Source organism: Hyla sarda, chromosome 1, assembly GCF_029499605.1.
Source record: "Hyla sarda isolate aHylSar1 chromosome 1, aHylSar1.hap1, whole genome shotgun sequence".
NCBI lineage: Eukaryota > Metazoa > Chordata > Amphibia > Anura > Hylidae > Hyla > Hyla sarda.
The window spans coordinates 341,779,962-341,799,103 of record NC_079189.1 but is presented as its reverse complement, the minus strand read 5'-3'; the positions used below and the strand labels follow the sequence as shown (position 1 = coordinate 341,799,103).

The following is a 19,142-nucleotide window of genomic DNA, read 5'->3' as shown; positions in this document are numbered from 1 at the left end:
GTAAAATGGGAAAATAATTTTTCACTTTTATTGGGGGAGAGGATTTAAAAAAAGGTTCCCTTTTTTTACACACTTTAGTCGTCACCATAGAGGACTATTTATAGCAATCATTTGATTGCTAATACTGTTCAGTGCTATGCATAGAGCATAGCACTCATCAGTGATCTTCTGCTCTGGTCTGCTCAATCTCAGACCAGAACAGAAGACCCCGGGAGACAGCCGGAGCCAGGTGAGGGGACCTCCGGCTGCCATGCTGGATGATCGGATCGCCCGCAGCGCTGCCGTGGGGATCCGATCATCCATTCAAAGTACCACACTGCTGCAGATGCCGTGATCAGTATTGATCACAGCATCTGAGGGGTTAATAGCGGACATCCGCGCAATCACGGATGTCCACCATTACCAGCGGGTCCCTGGCTGCTGCTAGCAGCCGGGACCTGCCACGCACGGTCCTGGCAGCGCGTAAATGTACGTCATGGTGTGTTATGTACAACGGCACCATGACATTTACGTCCATTGATGTTAAGGTGTTAAGGACCAAGCCCATTTTAACCTTAAGGACCAGGCCAATTTTAGTTTTGTGTTTTAGTTTTTTCCTAAAATCCATACCTTTTATATTTCCATCTACAGACCCATCCATATAAGGGCTTGTTTTTTTGCATGACCAATTGTACTTTGTAATGAAACCTCATTTTACCATAAAATGTACAGCGAACCCAGAATTTTTTTTTTTTTTTTTTTAGGGAGGAAGTTTAAATGAAAACCACAATTTTGCACATTTTGGAGGGTTTCGTTTCTACACTGTACACTTTATGATAAAAATGACATGCGTTCTTTATTCTGTGGGTCAATACGATTAAAATGATACCCATGGCTAGATACTTGTATATTTTTGTACCGCAAAAAAAAAAAAATAAAAAAAAAAATAAAAAACATTTAATAAAAAAAGAAATACATAAAATTTCTTTTACAAAATCAGTAATATAAAAATCGCCCTATTTTGACCACCTATAAATTTTTCATTTTCCGGTATATAGGGCGGTAGGAAGGCTAATTTTTCACCATATGTACTTTTTATCGATACCACCTTTGCATATATAAATACCGTATTTATCGGCGTATAACACGCACTTTTTAGGCCAACATTTTTAGCCTAAAGTCTACCTGCGTGTTATACGCCAATAAGCCGCTGCAGTTCAATGATTTAAAGCGAGCACTTTAAATCAATGAGCTGCAGCGGCTTTGCAGGTGCAGAGACCGCCACCGCTGCCGGCTTCTCTACCCCTGCCTGTCCTGGGGTCTAGAGCCCTGCTGCCGGCCCTTCTCTCCCCCTGGCTATCGGTGCCGCTGCCCGTTCTCTGCCCCTGGCTATCGGTGCGGGCGCCCCATTGCCGGCGCCGATAGCCAGGGGGGAAAGAAGCGGCGCCGGCAATGGGGCAGCAGCGCCGACAGACAGGGGGAGAGAAGAGGCTGCGGCACCCATTGCCGGCGCCGCTGCCCCGTTGCCTCACCCATCCCCGGTTGTATAATTACCTGTTGCCGGGGACGGGTACGCGCTGCTTCAGGCCTCCGGTGTGCGTCCCCTTCTTCGTTGCTATGCCCTGCGAGACGCAATTACGTCACTCGTCATTGCGCCGCGTAGCACATAGCAACGAAGCAGGGGACGCACACCGGAGGCCTGAAGCAGCGCAGACCCGACCCCGGCAACAGGTAATTATACAACCGGGGATGAGGGAGGCAACGGGGCAGAGGCGCCGGCAATGGGTGCCGCTGCCCCTTCTCTCCCCCTGGCTATCTGCGCCACTGCCCCATTGCCGGCGCCGCTTGTCTCCCCTGGCTATCGGCTCCGATAGTCAGGGGGAGAGAACGGGCAACGGCGCAGATGGCCAGCGGGAGAGAAGCGGCGGCAGCAGGGCTCTAGACCCCAGGAAAGGCAGGGGGAGAGAAGCGGGCAGAGACAGCCCCTCTCCCCCTGCCTTTCCTGGGGGTGTATCGGGGTATACGCATGCGCACACACGCACCCTCATTTTACCAAGGATATTTGGGTAAACTTTTTTTACCCAAATATCCTTGGTAAAATGAGGGTGCATGTTATAGGCCGGTGCGTGGTATACCCCGATAAATACGGTAACTTTTAATTAATTATTTTTGGAATAAAATGTGACAAAAAAGTAGCATTTTTGGACTTTTTTTTACATTTATGCCATTATATGGGATCATTAACATTTTCGGACATTTCCGCACGCGGCGATACCAAATATGTTTAAAAAAAAGAAAATAATTTTTACACTTTTTGGGGGTAAAACTGACAATTTCCCATTTTATTGGAGGAGGGGATTTTTTATTTTTACACTTTTTATGTCCCCATAGTGAACTATCTATAGCAATCATTTGATTGCTAATATTGTTCAGTGCTATGCATAGGGCATATATATTTATATATAATATATCATACTGGCCACTCTGTGCCCGTCATTCAGGGCTCTTGGCTGGGTATTTGAAAATTAAAGCAAAGACATTATATACATCGCAGGGGAGCGGAGCATGCCGCCCTCTCCAATGGTTAATAGCTTGATTGCATCTGGGCTCAGAAGTGAGGCCCAGTGTGATCAATACCTCAGCCCCTGTACTATTACCCCCAACATGGAACAGACTGTTCCATGATAGGGGTAGTACAAGCACTAATGTAGCCTCCCCAGCCACCCACACTGGACTGTCACCTGGACTATCGCTGGACTGTCACCTTTACTTTGGTTTCACAAATCTCTCCTCATAAGATACTATTTGAGCTGTGATCTTGTCCACACAGTTAACAATAGAGAGACTTTTTCCTCCTTTAATTCTGCTTGACAGACTTAAAACAATCAGTGAGGACACAGGCCTCTAAGTGGAAACAAGGGAAGAGAGGCTTGAGAAATATTAAGAGACTGAACTTGTCTCTTGAATATTTTGTTCCAACCCTAAAGGAAAAATGTTACTAGCACTATTGAAAACTGTCCTAGGAGGTCTGCCTGAATTTTCTATAGTCCAGTATTAAACAACAGGTAGTGTTTTACAATGGCATAGCAATTCAGAAGAAATCATGGAGGGGCAATTATCTTGCCGATGGCCTGTTTCACGCACAGTGTTTCATTGGGCCTATACTTCAGCACGTCTAGAGAAGCATTTACGTAGCCTAATGGAGACTAGCTTCCACAGCTACATATACAAACATAGGTGTATTAAAACAACATCGAAAAACATGTAAGAGTGTTAAGAACTAAATGAGAAACAAGCCGCATTATCCATTTCGCTTCTTTCATCAACAAACACTGGTGATGATAACCCACCTCATGGCACCGGACTCTTCACAACAGTGAAATTAAAAGCACTTGAGATTTCCTCCATGTGACTTCTGAATCGCGTAGTGCCCATACCTGTCCTTACCTTTTTGTTTGGTGATAAAATCCTTAATAGTTAAATTATGTTTATATGTAATCATTGCTAATTGTTTGAGATCTTCATACTGCTGAATCATGTATCAGTTATTTAAGATTTTTTTTAAATATTTTATTATGACTTAGGCAAAACTAGTCTCACTTTAGTGTGCATCTCTTCTATAATATTTGAAGTAGTCCCATGTAGGAAAAATGTATCCCCTATCCAAAGGATAGGAGATTGTGTGCGATCATGGGAGGGGTCCAACCACTGGGACACCTGTGATCTCTTGTACGGTGCTCTGGCTCTCCTCGAACACAGAGCAGGGGAGGACACGCGACCTCCATGCATCTCTTCGGAAGAGCTGGAGAAACACAAGTACATCTAATCGTATCTGCAATTCTGTAGCTTGTTTTCGATGTGTAGATGGACTGTTCTTCATTTATTTTAGCCCAACAAGTTGGCTAATCAAATACTTTTCTTCATGTGTGCATGATAAGATGAGGTATAGTGAAGTTAGTTTTTTTTAAACCTGTCATTAGTAACTTCAATTCATGCTTCAAAATTCTAAGGACCCTGGAAATTATAGGCCTGTTAGTTTAACCTCTGTTGTATTTAAATTGAGGGTTTCCAAAGATGTTATTTTGGAGTATCTTGATAAAAAAAAAAAAAAGTATGACTCCATATCAGCATGGGTTCATAAGGAATCTGTCCTGTCAAACTAACCTGATCTTTTATAAGGAGGTGAGCTCCAGACTGGACCAGGGGCAATCACTGTATATCGTATATCTTGATTTTTCCAAAGCATTTGATACAGTGCCACATAAAAGGTTGTTACATAAAATGAGAAGGATGGGGCTGGGGGAGAATGTGTGCAAGTAGGCAAGTAACAGAAAACCTAGGGTGGTTATTAATGGTACTGATAGGGTGACTTACTAGTTGGGTACCACAGTGGTCAGTTTTGGGTCATATTTTATTTAATATATTTATTAACTCCTTGGGGACGAAGGGCGTATGCATACGCCCTCGAGTCCAGTCACTTAAGGATGGAGGGCATATCCATATGCCCTCCGCATTTCCGATCACCGCTGCTCGCCAGGCGGCGATTGGACCCGGATGACTGCTGATATCAATCAGCAGGCATCCCGTGGCAATGCCTAGGGGGGTCCAGAGACCCTCCCATGTAGGCAATCGCGGGAAATCGTTTGTCAATTCAGACCTGCGATTTGCCTTCCGATCCGGGCTAATCGGGTCACTGGTGACCCGATCGCCCGGAAAATAAGAATGATAGGATAGATAAAGGATAGGAGCAAGGTGGCAGTGTTGCCACCCCCTCCTATCCCCTGCCATTTTTCAGTCAGGCTGACCACCAATGGCAGGAGGGTGCGGGGGGTTAGAGTTCATTTTCCCCCGCTCTGCCACGGGCGGCGAGCGGGGAGCATGGCCCAGCTTACCCGGACAGGCAGGGGCATCATTGAACAGCGGCGGCATTGACACAGGAGGAGCGGCCGGAAAGTGTGGCGGAGAAGGCTGCAGCAAAGATCGCGTGAAGTGATCTTCTCTGTGGCCTTGCAAAAACTGCAAAACTACAACTCCCAGAATGCCCACACAGCCAAAGGCTGTATGGGCATGCTGGGAGTTGTAATTTAGCAAAATCTGGAGGGTTACAGTTTTGAGACCACTGTGTAGTGGTCTCTAAACTGTGGTCCTCCAGATGTTGCAAAACTACAACTTTCAGCATGCACTGACTGACTGGGCATGCTGGGAGTTGTAGTTTTGCAACACTATACGGTGGTCTCCAAACTGTAGCCCTCCAGATGTTGCAAAACTACAATTCCCAACATGGCCAGACAGTCAGGGATGCTGGGCGTGTAGTTCTGCAATATCTGGCCTTTCATATGTTGCAGAACTACAACTCCCAGCATGCCTGGACAGTCTGGGCATGCTTTGAGTTGTAGTTTTGCAACATCTGGAGGGCTACAGTTTGGAGACCACTACTTAGTGGTCTCCAAACTATTCTTCCCCAGTTGTTGCATAACTACAGCTCCTAGCATGCCCAGACTGTCCAGGCATGTTGGGAGCTGTAATTCTGACACATCTGAAGGGCCAGATATTGCAGAACTACACGCCCAGCATCCCTGATAGGCACACTGGTTGGGAAACACTGAGCTAGAGTGTTTCCTAACTCAGTGATTCCAACCTGTGTGCCTCCAGCTGTTGCCAAACTACAACTCACAGAATGCACCGACACAGGGTACATTCACACGGGCGGGTTTACAGTGGGTTTCCTTCTACAAGTTTCAGCTGCAGCAAATTTCCCGCCGCAGCTCTAACTCCCAGCGAAAAACTTACTGTAAACCCCCACCTGTGTGAATGTACCCTAAAAACACTACAATACATTAACAAATAATAAAAAGTAAAACACTACATATACACCCCCTTAGACGCCCCCCCCCCCCCCCAAAAAAAAAAAAAAACAATGAAAAAAAAAAAAAAAGACTCATACGGCAGTGTTTCCTAAACGGAGCCTCCAGCTGTTGCAAATAACTCCCAGCATTGCCGGACAGCCATAGACTGTCTTGGCAGGCTGGGAGTTTTGCAACAGCTTGAGGCTGTTGGGAAACACTGCTGTAGGGTTTTACTGTAGGTAACCGAGTCCGCCCCTATTGCAAATTCCTTATTTAGGCCTCAAATGCGCATGGTGCTCTCTCACTTCAGAGCCCTGTCGTATTTCAAGGCAACAGTTTAGGGCCACATATGGGGTATTTCCCTACACGGGAGAAATTGCACTAAAAATTTTGGGACAATTTTTCTCCTTTTACCCTTAATGAAAAGGTAATGTTGGGGGCTACACCAGCATGTTAGTGTAAAAAAATAAAAATAAAAAAAAAACATGCTGGTGTTGCCCCATACTTTATTTTCACAAGAGGTAAAAGGAGAAAATGACCCCTAAAATTTGTAACACCATTAAGAGTATGGAAATACCCCATATGTGTACCTAAAATGCTCTGCAGACGAACTACATGGCTCAGAAGTGAGAGCGCGCTATGTACATTTGAGGCCTAAATTGGTGATTTGCACAGGGGTGGCTGATCGTTACAGTGGTTCTGACATGAACGCAAAAAAAACAAACACACCCACATGTGACCCCATTTTGGAAAATACACACCTCACGGAACGTAACAAGGGGTTTAGTGAGCCTTAACACCCTTCAGGTCTTTGACAAATTTTCTTTAAAGTTGGACATGAAAATTAAAAAAAAAATTTTCATTTTCACAAGGGATAATAGGAAAAAAGCCCCCAAAATTTGTAACCCCATTTCTTCTGAGTATATAAATACCCCATATGTGGAAGTAAAGTGCTCTGCGGGCAAACTACAATGCTCAGAAGAGAAGGAGCACCATTGTGCTTTTTGAGAGAGAATTGGGCTGAAATTGAAGGCTGTGTGTTTTTACAAAGCCCCCATGGTGCCAGAACAGTGGCCTCCCTCCACATGTGACCCCATATTGGAAACTACACCCCTCACGGAATACAACAAGGGGTGCAGTGAGCATTTACGCCCCACAGGTGTCTGACAGATTTTTTCAACAGTCATCCGTAAAAATGAAAAATTTAATTTTTAATTTGCACAGCCCACTGTTCCAAAGATCTGTCAAATGCCAGTGGGGTATAAATGCTCACTGCAGCCCTTATTAAGTTCTGTGAGGGGTGTAGTTTGTAAAATAGTGTGCCATGTGTTTTTTTTTTTTTTTACTGTTCATCATGGGGGCTTCCTAAATGCGACATGCCCCCAAAAACCATTATAGCAAAATTCTCTCTCCAAAAGCCCAATGTTTCTCCTTCCCTTCTGAGCCCTCTAGTGCACCCACAAATTTTGTGGGGCATTTTCTCCTATTACCCCAAACTTTTCATTTTCACAAGTAGTAACACTAGCGTTTCCGTGTTAAAAATTAAATATTTCATTTTCACGTCCCACTTTAACGAAAGTTCGTCAATCACCTGTGGGGTGTTAAGGCTCACTGTACCCCTTGTTACGTGCCTTGAGAGGTGTAGTTTCCAAAATAGTATGCCATGTGGGTATTTTTTGCTGTTCTGGCACCACAGGCGCTTCCTACATGTGACATGCCCCCCAAAAACCATTTCAGCAAAATTTGCTTTCCTAAAGCCAAAATGTGACTCCTCTTCTGAGCATTGTAGTTCACCCGCAGAGCATTTTATGCCATAACATGGGGTATTTCCATACTAGGAAGAGATGGGGTTACACATTTTGGGGGGCATTTTCTCCCATTACCCTTTGTAAAAATGGTAAATTTGGGGTGGAAAAACAGCAAATTTTTTCTCTTCATTTACACATCCGACTGACAACTTTTTCGTTAAACACCTGTGGGGTGTTAAGGCTCACTGGACCCCTTGTTACGTGCCTTGAGGCGTGTAGTTTCCAAAAGAGTATGCCATGTGGGGGGGGGGGGGGTTGCTGTTCTGGCATCATAGGGGCTTCCTAAATGTGACATGCCCCTCAAAAGCCATTTCAGAAAAATTCACTCTCCAAAATCCCATTGTTTCTCCTTCCCTTCTGTGCCATCTACTGCACCCTCCGAACACTTGACATACACATATGAGGTATTTCTGTACTCGAGAGAAATTGGGTTACAAATTTTGGGGGGCTTTATCTCCTATTACCTATTAAACTTTGCCTACAACAACATGCGAGTGTAAAAAATTAAGATTTTGAATTTTCTCCTTCGTTTTGCTGCTATTCCTGTGAAACACCTAAAGGGTAAACAAACTTTCTGAATCTCATTTTGAATACTTTGAGGGGTGAAGTTTTTATAATGCGGTCATTTATGGGGTATTTCTAATATGAAGGTCCTTCAAATCCACTTCAAAACTGAACTGGTCCCTGAAAAATTCCGATTTTGAAAATTGTGTGAAAAATTGGAAAATTGCTGCTGAACTTTGAAGCCCTCTGATGTCTTCCAAAAGTAAAAACATGTCAACTTTATGATGCAAACATAAATTACACATATTCTATTTGTGAATCAATATATCATTTATTTGGAATGTCTGTTTTCCTTACAAGCAGAGAGCTTCAAAGTTAGAAAAATGCAAAATTTTCTATTTTTCAATAAATTTTGGAATTTTTCACCAATAAATTATGCAAGTATCTACAAAAATGTACCCCTAGCATGAAGTAAAATATGTCACGAAAAAGCAATCTCTGAATCAGAATGAAAAGTAAAAGCATCCCAGAGTTATTAATGCTTATTAAAGTGACAGTGGTCAGAATTGCAAAAAATGCCCCCGTTCCTAGGGTTATAACAGGCTCCGTCCCCAAGGAGTTAATCAACTTTTAGAGGTGCTGCATAAAAGTAGCAACACAATAGAGGACAGTGCACTGTTACAAATGGATCTATATAGGTTGGAGGTTTGGGCTGAGAAGTGACAGATTAGGGTCAACATTGAAATGTAAGGTAATGCATATGGGGATGAAAAATCCAGTCTGGAATTATGTATTAAATGAACACTAAGGGCGACTGACATGGTAAAGGACTTGGGAGTCTTAGTTAACAGTAAATTTAGCTGTAGCCATTAGTGTCAAGCAGCTGCTGCCAAGGCAAAAAAAATGATAAGGTGCATCAATAGGTGCACAGATGCCCACAACAAGGAAATAATTCTACCGCTGTAAAAATCACTAGTCAGATCGCACATGGAATACTGTGTACAGTGTACAAGGATAAAGTGGAGCTGGAGAGCGTTCAAAGACGGGCAACAAGAGTAATAAGGGGAATGGAAGAACTGCATTACCCAGAAAGATTATCAGAATTAGGGTTATTTAGTAATGAAAAAAGAAGGCTTAGGAGCGGCTTAACCATGTATAAATACACTGCTCAAAAAAATAAAGGGAGCACTAAGATAACATCCTAGATCTGAATGAACAAATTCTACACACAAAAATGATCAATGGAAATCAAATTTATCAACCCAGGGAGGTCTGGATATGGAGTCACACAAGTGGAAAACTACACTACAGGCTGATCCAACTTTGATGTAATGTCCTTAAAACAAGTCAAAATGAGGCTCCGTAGTGTGTGTGGCCTCCACGTGCCCGTATGACCTCCCTAGAATGCCTGGGCATGCTCCTGATGAGGTGGCATATGGTCTCCGGAAGGATGTCCTCCCAGAGCTGGAATAGGGCATCTGCCAACTCCTGGATAGCTGGCTAGTCTGTGGTGCAAAGTGGCGTTGGTGGATGGAGCAAGACATGATGTCCCAGATGTGCTCAATCGGATTCAGGTCTGGGGAAAGGGCCGGCCAGTTCATAGCACCAATGCCTTCCTCTTGCAGGAACTCTCGACACTCCAGCCACATGAGGTCTAGCATTAGGAGGAACCCAGGGCCAACTGCACCAGCATATGGTCTCACAAGGGGTCTGAAGATCGCATCTCGGTACCTAATGGCAGTCAGGCTACCTCTGGAAAGCACATTGAGGGCTGTGCGGCCCCGCAAAGAAATGCCTCCCCACACCATTACTGAGCCAACACCAAACCGGTCAGGCTGGAGGATGTTGCAAGCAGCAGAACGTTCTCCACAGCGTCTCCAGACTGTGTGAACCTGCTTTCATCTGTGAAGAGCACAGGGCGCCAGTGGCAAATTTGCCAATCTTTGGGTGTTTTCTTGGTGCTCTATGTAGGGATCGACCGATTATCGGTTTGGCAGATATTCACGTTGTTTGACGTTATCGGCAATTTCCTTGCCGATAATCCGATAATGTCCCAGCCCCCCTTCCCCCATACATCTCATTAGGGATATAGGTTGAACTTTATGGACTCTGGTCTTTTTTCAACCTTTCAGCTCCAATAAAAAATTTAGAATTCTCAAAGGGTGACAATGTCAGTCATATTCACCTTCTCGTGCTCACTTGTAGCTGAAGTTGCGGCCAGTAATCTGCTGAGCATAAAGTTCCTGTGGGATTGAGACATCCCAGGAACCAGCAGTGAGCAGTGGGGACAAAACACCTAACAGGACCTGCATTGATTATGGTAGGTGATTAGAACTTTACTTATGTCACCCTATGTCATTTTGTTGTGCTAAAAAATAAAGTATGTTATTGCTAGAATCGTACTAACCAAGGGAACAACGTTATGTTCTTTAGATTGGTGACAGCATAAATTCACAAGGCAAAATAAGGCTGTATTGCTTTTTTTTATCCCTCCAAAAAAAATGTATCCAGAAATATGTACCCAATAATGGAGCTAGTTAAAAAAATAAATAAATTTAAAAAAAAGCTTGCATATGGCTATACCAACAGAGAAATAAAGTTAGTTTTTTCATTTTACAAAAGGTCCTACTATAAAAGGCAACCAAAGCCTTCGGTTGGAATAGAGTGGAGAGTCGCGCATATGCACTGCCGCTCCATTCACTGTGAAAGCTGGAGGCAATAGATACAATTAACCTAAATGCCGTTTGCCAAATGGAAAAGAATATCTAAATTCCCTTCAAATGCTCATGATTTTACAATGCAGCATACCTGTAATCTTGTCCCTGACTAGTTTACAGGACTCGATTTCTCCAATGCTTCCAAACAAGCTCTTTAATTCCTCTTGTGTCATGTTCTGAGGCAGGTAGTTCACTATTAGGTTTGTCTTGCTGTCCTCTGTATTGGTGGAGTCCACTGGTGATGTGCAATTGTTTATGGTGTTTTGACAGTTGCCTGTGTTATTGCAAGTGGGACCATTGGACAGCTGTGTTTCCATGGCAGCAATTACCTGCTAACAAGACAGAACACAAAAGAGGAGAGAAAAGGCTGTCAGAACCAATCTGAATGGAACCTTTTTAAATGTCTACAATAAAGTAATGTACATTGCTCAATCCAAGTAGCTCTCAGCCTATAAAATCCTTTATATTTTGTAATCTGTTTAACCATTTATCCAAAAGGGCATTTTTAATAATTAAAGATTAGATAAACCTGCAAAAAAAGGAAAAACATTACATTGTTCTATGAAGTGTTCTGCTATTCAGAAAGAAAAAAGGGGGGGGGGGGGGGTTCTTCTGACTTGTCAGTTCTAGTAAATACGTGAAACAACTTAGAACTTTACACTGTGCAGTTATATCGCTTGAAGTTATTGAAACATATCCTACAAATCCACACTTTGTTTTAATATAGTGAGTTGTAAACAAGTACTTACTTGCACAAATTTGTGAACTACAATATGCATTGCTGGTGTCCCTATTCAAACACAGTTGTGTGGCTTTTTTTCAGTGCATATAATCATAAAAAAAAAACACCTGTCTAATCACTCTTAACATGTCTGCTATAGTAAAAGCTTGTTTCCCACAAACCTTTACATAGAACTCCACATTGGCCTCATTTACTATTGCAAACCTGGCATGTTTTGTCGGGCTATGCGCCAGAAATTCTGTCTGTGCCAGAATTTGCGCCAGAATTGAAAAAACTAGACTAACTCTCCATTTTACTAAGAAAAGGAGATTTTTTTAACACTTACCGTAAAATCTCTTTCTCGAAGGATCCATTGGGGGACACAGACCGTGGGTGTATGCTGCTGTCTCTAGGAGGTATGACACTATGGCAACAAAGAAGTCGGCTCCTCCCAGCAGGATATACCCGCCTCCAGGCCCTGAGCTAATCAGTTTTAGTACCAGAGCAATAGGTGAGGACCGACAGGTCAAGGAAAAAACACGAACTGTCCGAGAACCAGAAGAAAGGATATAACTGAACACACCCTCGGACAGAGAACCAAAGAGAAACCCAAAAGGGCGGGAGCGGTGTCTCCCAATGGATCCTTCGAGAAAGATTTTATAGTAAGTTAAAAAATCTCCTTTTCTCTATCAGCTCCATTGGGGGACACAGACCGTGGGACGTACCAAAGCCGTCCCTTGGGTGGGCAGATAGTCAGGCAGACAGCTGTTCCACTGCCGCCTGCAGCAGTTTACGACCCAGACTAGCATCAGCCGATGCGAAGGTATGAACCTGGTAGAACCTCGAGAAAGTGTGCAAAGGCGACCAAGAAGCTGCCTTGCAATCTGCGAGGCCGAGGCTTGTTCTGGAGAGCCCAGGATGCCCCAACATAAAAAGGTAAAATGAGCCACAACCCTGAAGGGAGGAGTCTTCCCCCTACAGCGATAGGCTTCCAAAATGGCGGACCGGATCCACAGAGAAGTGGTTGCCTTGGAAGCAGGTTGTCCCTTACGACGACCTTCCGTAAGGACGAAAACGGAATGGCACTGACGAGACGAAGAGGAGATAGAGAGGTTATACCCAACAGCCCGAACCACATCCAGTTTGTGGAGTAAATGCTCCCTAGAATGAGAAGTAGCGGGACAAAAGGACGGGAGGACAAGGTCCTCATTGAGATGAAAGGCCGAAACAACCTTAGGCAAAAAAGGAAGGATCTGGCCGAAAGACAACCTTGTCCTGGTGAAGCACCAGAAACGGAGAACGGCAGGAGAGAGCTGCCAATTCAGACACTCTCCGAATGGAGGTGATAAGAAAATGCCACTTTCCAAGAAAGGAGGCGCTGGGACATCTCCCCAAGGAGTTCAAAAGGTTCACCTTGGAGTACCCCCAGAACCAGATTCAAGTCCCAAGGGGGGAGAAGGTGACCGATAAGGGGGGACAGCATGCGCCACTCCTTGAAGGAAGGTCCAGACATGAGAATTAGAAGCTAGAGGACGCTGGAAAAGAATAGAAAGGGTCGAAACCTGACCCTTAAGGGAACAGAGACGACCCCAGTTCCAATCCCGACTGCAAGAAAGAGAGAAGACTGGAAACCGAAAAGGTAACAGGACACAAGACCTGGGCTTCACACCAACTAAAATAAGACCGCAAGGTACGGTGGTAAATTTTTGCCGAGGAGGACTAATGAGCCCTGAGCATGGTGCGAATGACTTGGGAAGAGAAACCACGGCTCTAAAAACCGCGGTCTCGACCGCCACGCCGTCAAAGCAGAGATGCTAATAGGGGTGGCACAGGAGACCTGAGATAGGAGGTCTGGACGATAGGGAAGGCGCAACGTTAAGTCGTTGAGGAGCCGGACCATGACGACTTACCATGCCCGCCGGGCCCAAGCTGGGCCCCTAGAATGGCTGAAAAGTCCCACTAAGAGTTTCCTCAAGACCCCGAAAGGAGAAGAAAGGGAGGAAACAGATAAGGTAAGGCAAAGCTCGACCACCAAATAGACAAGGTAGGGCAAGGCTCGACCAAGAGAGGAACGCTTCGGTTGTGGCGGGACAAGCAGAGGTCCACGCCTGGAGCGCCCCAGGTGTTGCAGATCACAGCAAACACCCCTGGATGTAGGGACCAGTGGCCTTGGACGACTGAGGACCGGCCTAGAAGATCACATCCCAGGGACGGCCAGACGGAAGATAACAGAGATGGCCGGAAACCTGAGTTTTGCCCAGGAGGGAAATTCCCAAGAAGCAAGCAAAAAAAAGAATTGCCCTAGGCCCCAAAATGTTGAAGGGGAAAAAGTTTCTCAGGCGGCAAAGACCCCAGACCGGGCAGTCCCTGAAAACACCTATCCAGCCTGACAGACAGGCAGGGATGGACAGGAAGGGACACCCCCGGAAAAAAAAAATGAGGGGGAAAACGAAGCTACCATAGAAGGGACCAACAAGACTGACGAGTGAGAGAACGATCTTGCGGCAGAGAGACGATGGAGACCTGTCACACCGGAGGAAAATCACCAGTTGAAGAGGTCGGTGATTAAACTGGGCAAATGGCACAGCCTCCAAGGCCGCCACCAATCGACCAAGGACATCCATGCAAAAGTGAGTGGAAACTGGAGCAGGGAGCCGAAGGCAGACTCTTGAAAAGAGTCGGCGGAGTCGAAAGCGGGCAAAGGCCGCATTGAACTGGAGCCCCAGGAGAGCGGTTGGGCTTGTCCCAAATGACCGTCCAACCGAAGTGAGACAAGGTCTGGAGGTTGAGACTAAGACTCCAAGAGCTGGGTCCTGCTGGAGCTCAGATCAGGAGGTAGTCCAAATTAGGAATCACGGAAACAACTGTTGTCTGTAAAAAAGGCTATCACAGGTGCCAGGACTTTGGTAAAGGTCCGCGGAGAAGTGGCCAGACCGAAATGGATAGCCACAATAGAAAATGACTGTCCGGAACGGCAGAGCGGAGGTACCGCTGATGACCGGGAAACAAAGATGTGGAGCAGGCATCCTGATGTCCACCGAGGAACGAAAACTCCCCTTGAACCATGGACGCCAGCACCGAACAGAGAGACTCCATTCGGGATGGGAACGCAAGATGCTGGCTGAGATACTCAAGAACCAAGACTAGGCGAACAAAAACGCCTTTCTTGGAGACAACAGAGAGGTTGGAATAAACCTCGAAAACGTTCCCCTGAAGCTGCATGTCCAGGCATCCCGGCGGGTAAGAGGCAACCAACCACCCGAGAGAGGTCAATGGATGGGGGGGACCCTTCAGGCCGAGGAAGGCCTACGGGTGCCTGATGGGGCCGCCAAACAGCCGGAACGGATAGCCGACCTCCGGGAGGAATGGGATCGGAAAGAGGAGCCCTCTTCCCATGAAAGCGCCTGGCTGGACCCTTTGTTGGTACCCTTTGTTGGTACCAAAGGTCCGCAGAACCGGAAGGAGGACTTACGACGGAAGCGGTTCTGTGAGTCTTACCAGAGGTAATAAAGAACTCTTTCCGCCCGTCACCTCACTTCTTGAAGGTGGCATCCGCATTCCAGGCCTAATGCCACATGCAGGGACGGTGGCTACCAGGTAGCTTGTGGTAAAGGCAGCACAGTGGCTGCACATGGAAGCAGAACACAGAAAAAATCTCCGGCTGCGGAGCATTGGAGAGCTAGATTAAATAAATCCTCCGGAGGGATCTTGAAAACTACCCTGGCGGAGTTGGAAGACCATACTAAAAGGGCCTTGACACCCAGGCAGAAGCAAAAGTAGGAAGAACCTGCTTCCTCAAGGGCAGAGATTGCCAAAGTATCCACCTTCATGTCCGCTGGATCCTTGAAGGCCGCCGCAGCCGCCAAAGGCCGGGTAGGCGCCTTAGAGAGGCAGGAGACTGGCGGATCCACAGTTGGAGAGGAGGTCCACCGAGCAATGAGGTCCTTGGCGAAGGAATACCGCGCTTGAACCTTCTTAGTTTCCTGAAACTTCTTGTCAGGATGACCTCAAGCGGATACCGGATAAAATTCAGCGTGAGAGCTGAATGTCTTGAGTGCCGGTCGGGCAAAAAGAAAGGAGACTTCTGGAGCAACATCCAAAGTTCCTGGGTCCTTTAGATGGAAGGTGTCTCTTATGGCCGCAACCACTGCGCACACCTCATCAGGCACATCCGTGCAGTCCTCTGAGGCCAAATTAGAAACCTCATCCAAAAGTTCTTCAGGTGAATGGGAACGAGGTGAGACAGCCATGGAAGAGGTCGGGCACAATGAAAGTAAACTTCTGGACCACGTCCAAACTTCCTGGGTCCTTTAGCTGGAAGGTGTCTCTTATGGCCGCAACGAGAGAGAGAGACAGAGAGACTGACCTGGTACGCGGGTCTGGAGAGCCAGAGCGGCGACCCTGGGAGCATTCTCTAGAGGAGCGACGCTTGCCTGCGAGGGGAGCGCCCGTGCCTGCCAGAAGACTCGGGGGATGAGTCAGATGACACACCCCTACGATGCTGTGAGAGCGTCAGAAAAGGGGGAGAGCGGGACCCTCCGGAGGGCCGGTGTAGGGAGGGCCTCTCCAAGGCAATCACCACATAACGGAAGACCTTAGCCAAGTCGGATATAGACTGGGAGAGGGAGGGAACCCGGGCTGGAGGGGCGGCCAAAACCACCGGGTCAGGAAGAACAACTGGGGTAGAGTATCAGGGGGGTCTGGGGGAGCAGTGGAGCAAGCAGAACAAGTGGTTCAGCAGAACCAGACAGTTTAGAGTTACAGTATTAACTGTAAAGGAGTGGCTAACACTGCAGTTAACTGTTTAGAGGGAGGCCGTTCTGGGCCTCTCACACCCAAGACTGTGTTCCATTTCACTGTGTTGCTGATACAGTCTGCTTTTCTTACTGCTTCACATGCCTTTAGATCCCCATAAATCACAACACTAACACACTGTCCCACCCCAGGACTCGAACCCGTGGTGTACTTCAGGCTGTCAAAGAGGAGAAATGCCGGCCAATAGCAAGTGAGGGGCGTGTTAGAAGCAAGGGGCACAGCTGATTGGCACCTGCCACCAATAGCGTGCACAGCGCTGATTGGTGTACAGTTCACGCCCAGAGAAGCTTCGGCGGCTCTGGGTGGGCTGAAGCATTAACAAGAAGTCTGTAATGGCGCCCGCTCCTTGCCCCGAGTGCACATGCGAATGCATGTGCACTCGCGGGGAACTGAGCGGACTAGACGCCGCCGGCAGCAGCTGCTGCCGAAAGTGAAAGTAAACCGGCGCTCAGAGTGCCCGCATAGAGAACGCCGTGGCTGTCAGCCGCTTCAATGTAAAAAAACACACAGACGTACACACACACACACAATAATATATATATATGTATGTATATGTATATGTATATATATATATATATATATATTTATATATATTATATATATATATATATATATATATATATATATATATATATATATATATACACACATATATACACACACACACATACAGAGTTGTGCCCCATCCAAACTGCCACTGCCCCCCCCCCCAGTAATAAAGGACCCCCTGTCCAGCCCAACCCCATTGGACCCATGAGAAAAGTGGGCCAAAAACTAAGGGTCTCCAGCTGTTGCAAATCTGCACCTGAGGAGAAAGGGAAATATACTCACCTCAGTCAGAAGAACTTACCTCATCAAGTCTTCCTATGAAGTGTTCAGCCAGCTTTTATCACCTGCATCATGCCGGGCTACCATGTGCGAGCGAGGCGAGCAAGGAGATAGGGTGACCCGGACCCATGAGGTACAACCCCAGGCGCTGACTGTTGGCGAGAGGGGGTGAACAGCGCATATACGCAATGTCTGTGCCCCCTTACTCGCAATTGGGAAACAGTAAGCCGCAGTTCCTGAGTCCCCACCTGAAAACTTGAAAGAAAATGGAATAAAAAAAACTAACACATTCCCTAACTAGGAATATAATAAAACATAAGACCTGGTCTGGAGAAATCCAGACCATGTCCACCTCCTTCATACACTAAGCTTAAACTGATTAGCTCAGGGCCTGGAAGCAGGTATATCCTGCTGGGAGGAGCTGACTTTGTTGCCATAGTGTCATACCTCCTGGAGAAAGCATACACCCACGGTCAGTGTCCCCCAACGGAGCCGATACCCCGACAGATCTGAGCAAGTGTAAAAAAAATAAAATAAAAAATGTACCTTCGTAAATACTGTGTAAAATCAATTTTGGGGAATTAAAGGGGTACTCCATTGGAAAACATTTTTTTTTTAAATCAACAGGTGCCAGAAAGTTAAACAGATTTGTAAATGACTTCCATTAAAAAATCTTAATCTAATTTTTTTTTTATTTCCTTTCTGCCTGACCACTGTGCTCTCTGCCGATACCTCTGTCCATTTTAGGAACTGTCCAGAGTAGGAGCAAATCCCCATAGAAAATCTCTACTGCTCTGGACAGTTCCTAAAATGGACAGAGGTGTCAGCAGTGAGCACTGTGGTCAGGCAGAAAGGAAATTCAAAAAGGAAAGATCTTCCTGTGGATCATAACAGCAGCTAATAAGTACTGGAAGGATTAAGATTTTTTAATAGAAGTCATTTACAAATCTTAACCCTTCTGGCACCAGTTGATATAAAAAAATGTTTTCCAGAGGAGTACCCCTTTAAAACCCACAAAAACCTACACTCCCCACTCTTTGTAAATCAGGGCCATTTTGTCATTCCTCTAATTTTCCAGGAAGGTAATGAATAAATTGACAACTAGAAGTTACCCGTCCACAGAATGTTAAGACTGTGTAGGGACATTTCCAGGAGGAATAAGAATAGTACAACAGAAAAGATGCTTGAATAGTATCTTATAGAAAAGTATTTAATAGAACAGACATATCAGAAGTGCTAACAAGTCCTCTTCATATGCTTTGTTAACAGAAAAACAAAATACAGCCAACATGGCAGTGAAAACCGCAAGAATAGTGATGACATTTAGAGTATAATTTTATAACCGACAAATGGTCCAGAAAGATGTGTTTTCGGCTTAAAATAACTAGTTTAATTGTTATTTGAGTAATCTCAACCTTTTTAGAAACATTTGCCCAAACTCAATGTAAACACAGCCTAAGTTAGTTTCCCAACAGTGCTGATGCTGAAAAAATAAAGGACAATTGGGAAGGGGACTTATTGCCTTCCTAACATTCTATTGATTGAAATTTGGTGCAAAATATTTGCAGTTAGCACAGTTGATTTTTGCACTCAAATGTTGTGCAGTTTTAAAATAGAAAACTGTCTAAAGGGACTGAAATGCAGCGCTTCATTCTTGACTATGCAGTGGACCAGATTTGTAAAAAAAAACTGTCTTTAAAAAGGTGCAAAAATAATGCAGAAAATATAAAAAAAAGCAAATTCATACCACCTCTGCCTATACTTGAAAAAGGATATCCTACAGCAAGTTCTGAGTTGATTTTTCATTTGTGCAAAATTTATTAAAGTATGTGTGCCATTTTAATAAATTTGGCACACAAGCCAAAAAACATGGCAATAAATAAATAAAAATAAATTAAGGCTTGAGGTGGTTGCACACAGACAT

At 45.3% G+C, this 19,142-nt stretch overlaps 1 protein-coding gene across 15 annotated transcripts in view; it reads right to left on the bottom strand.

The window, feature by feature from the left end:
* Window positions 1-19,142, bottom strand: part of ELAVL2 (ELAV like RNA binding protein 2) — a 240,280-nt gene that overhangs the window by 160,535 nt on the left and 60,603 nt on the right. For 10 of the 15 annotated variants that reach the window (XM_056520532.1, XM_056520516.1, XM_056520525.1 and 7 more), the window contains one exon: window positions 10,946-11,186. In XM_056520532.1, the coding sequence (XP_056376507.1) occupies window positions 10,946-11,186 (241 nt within the window). The remainder of the gene's footprint in view (window positions 1-10,945; window positions 11,187-19,142) is intronic. The other 5 variants (XM_056520561.1, XM_056520556.1, XM_056520571.1 and 2 more) reach the window with 1 other exon arrangement.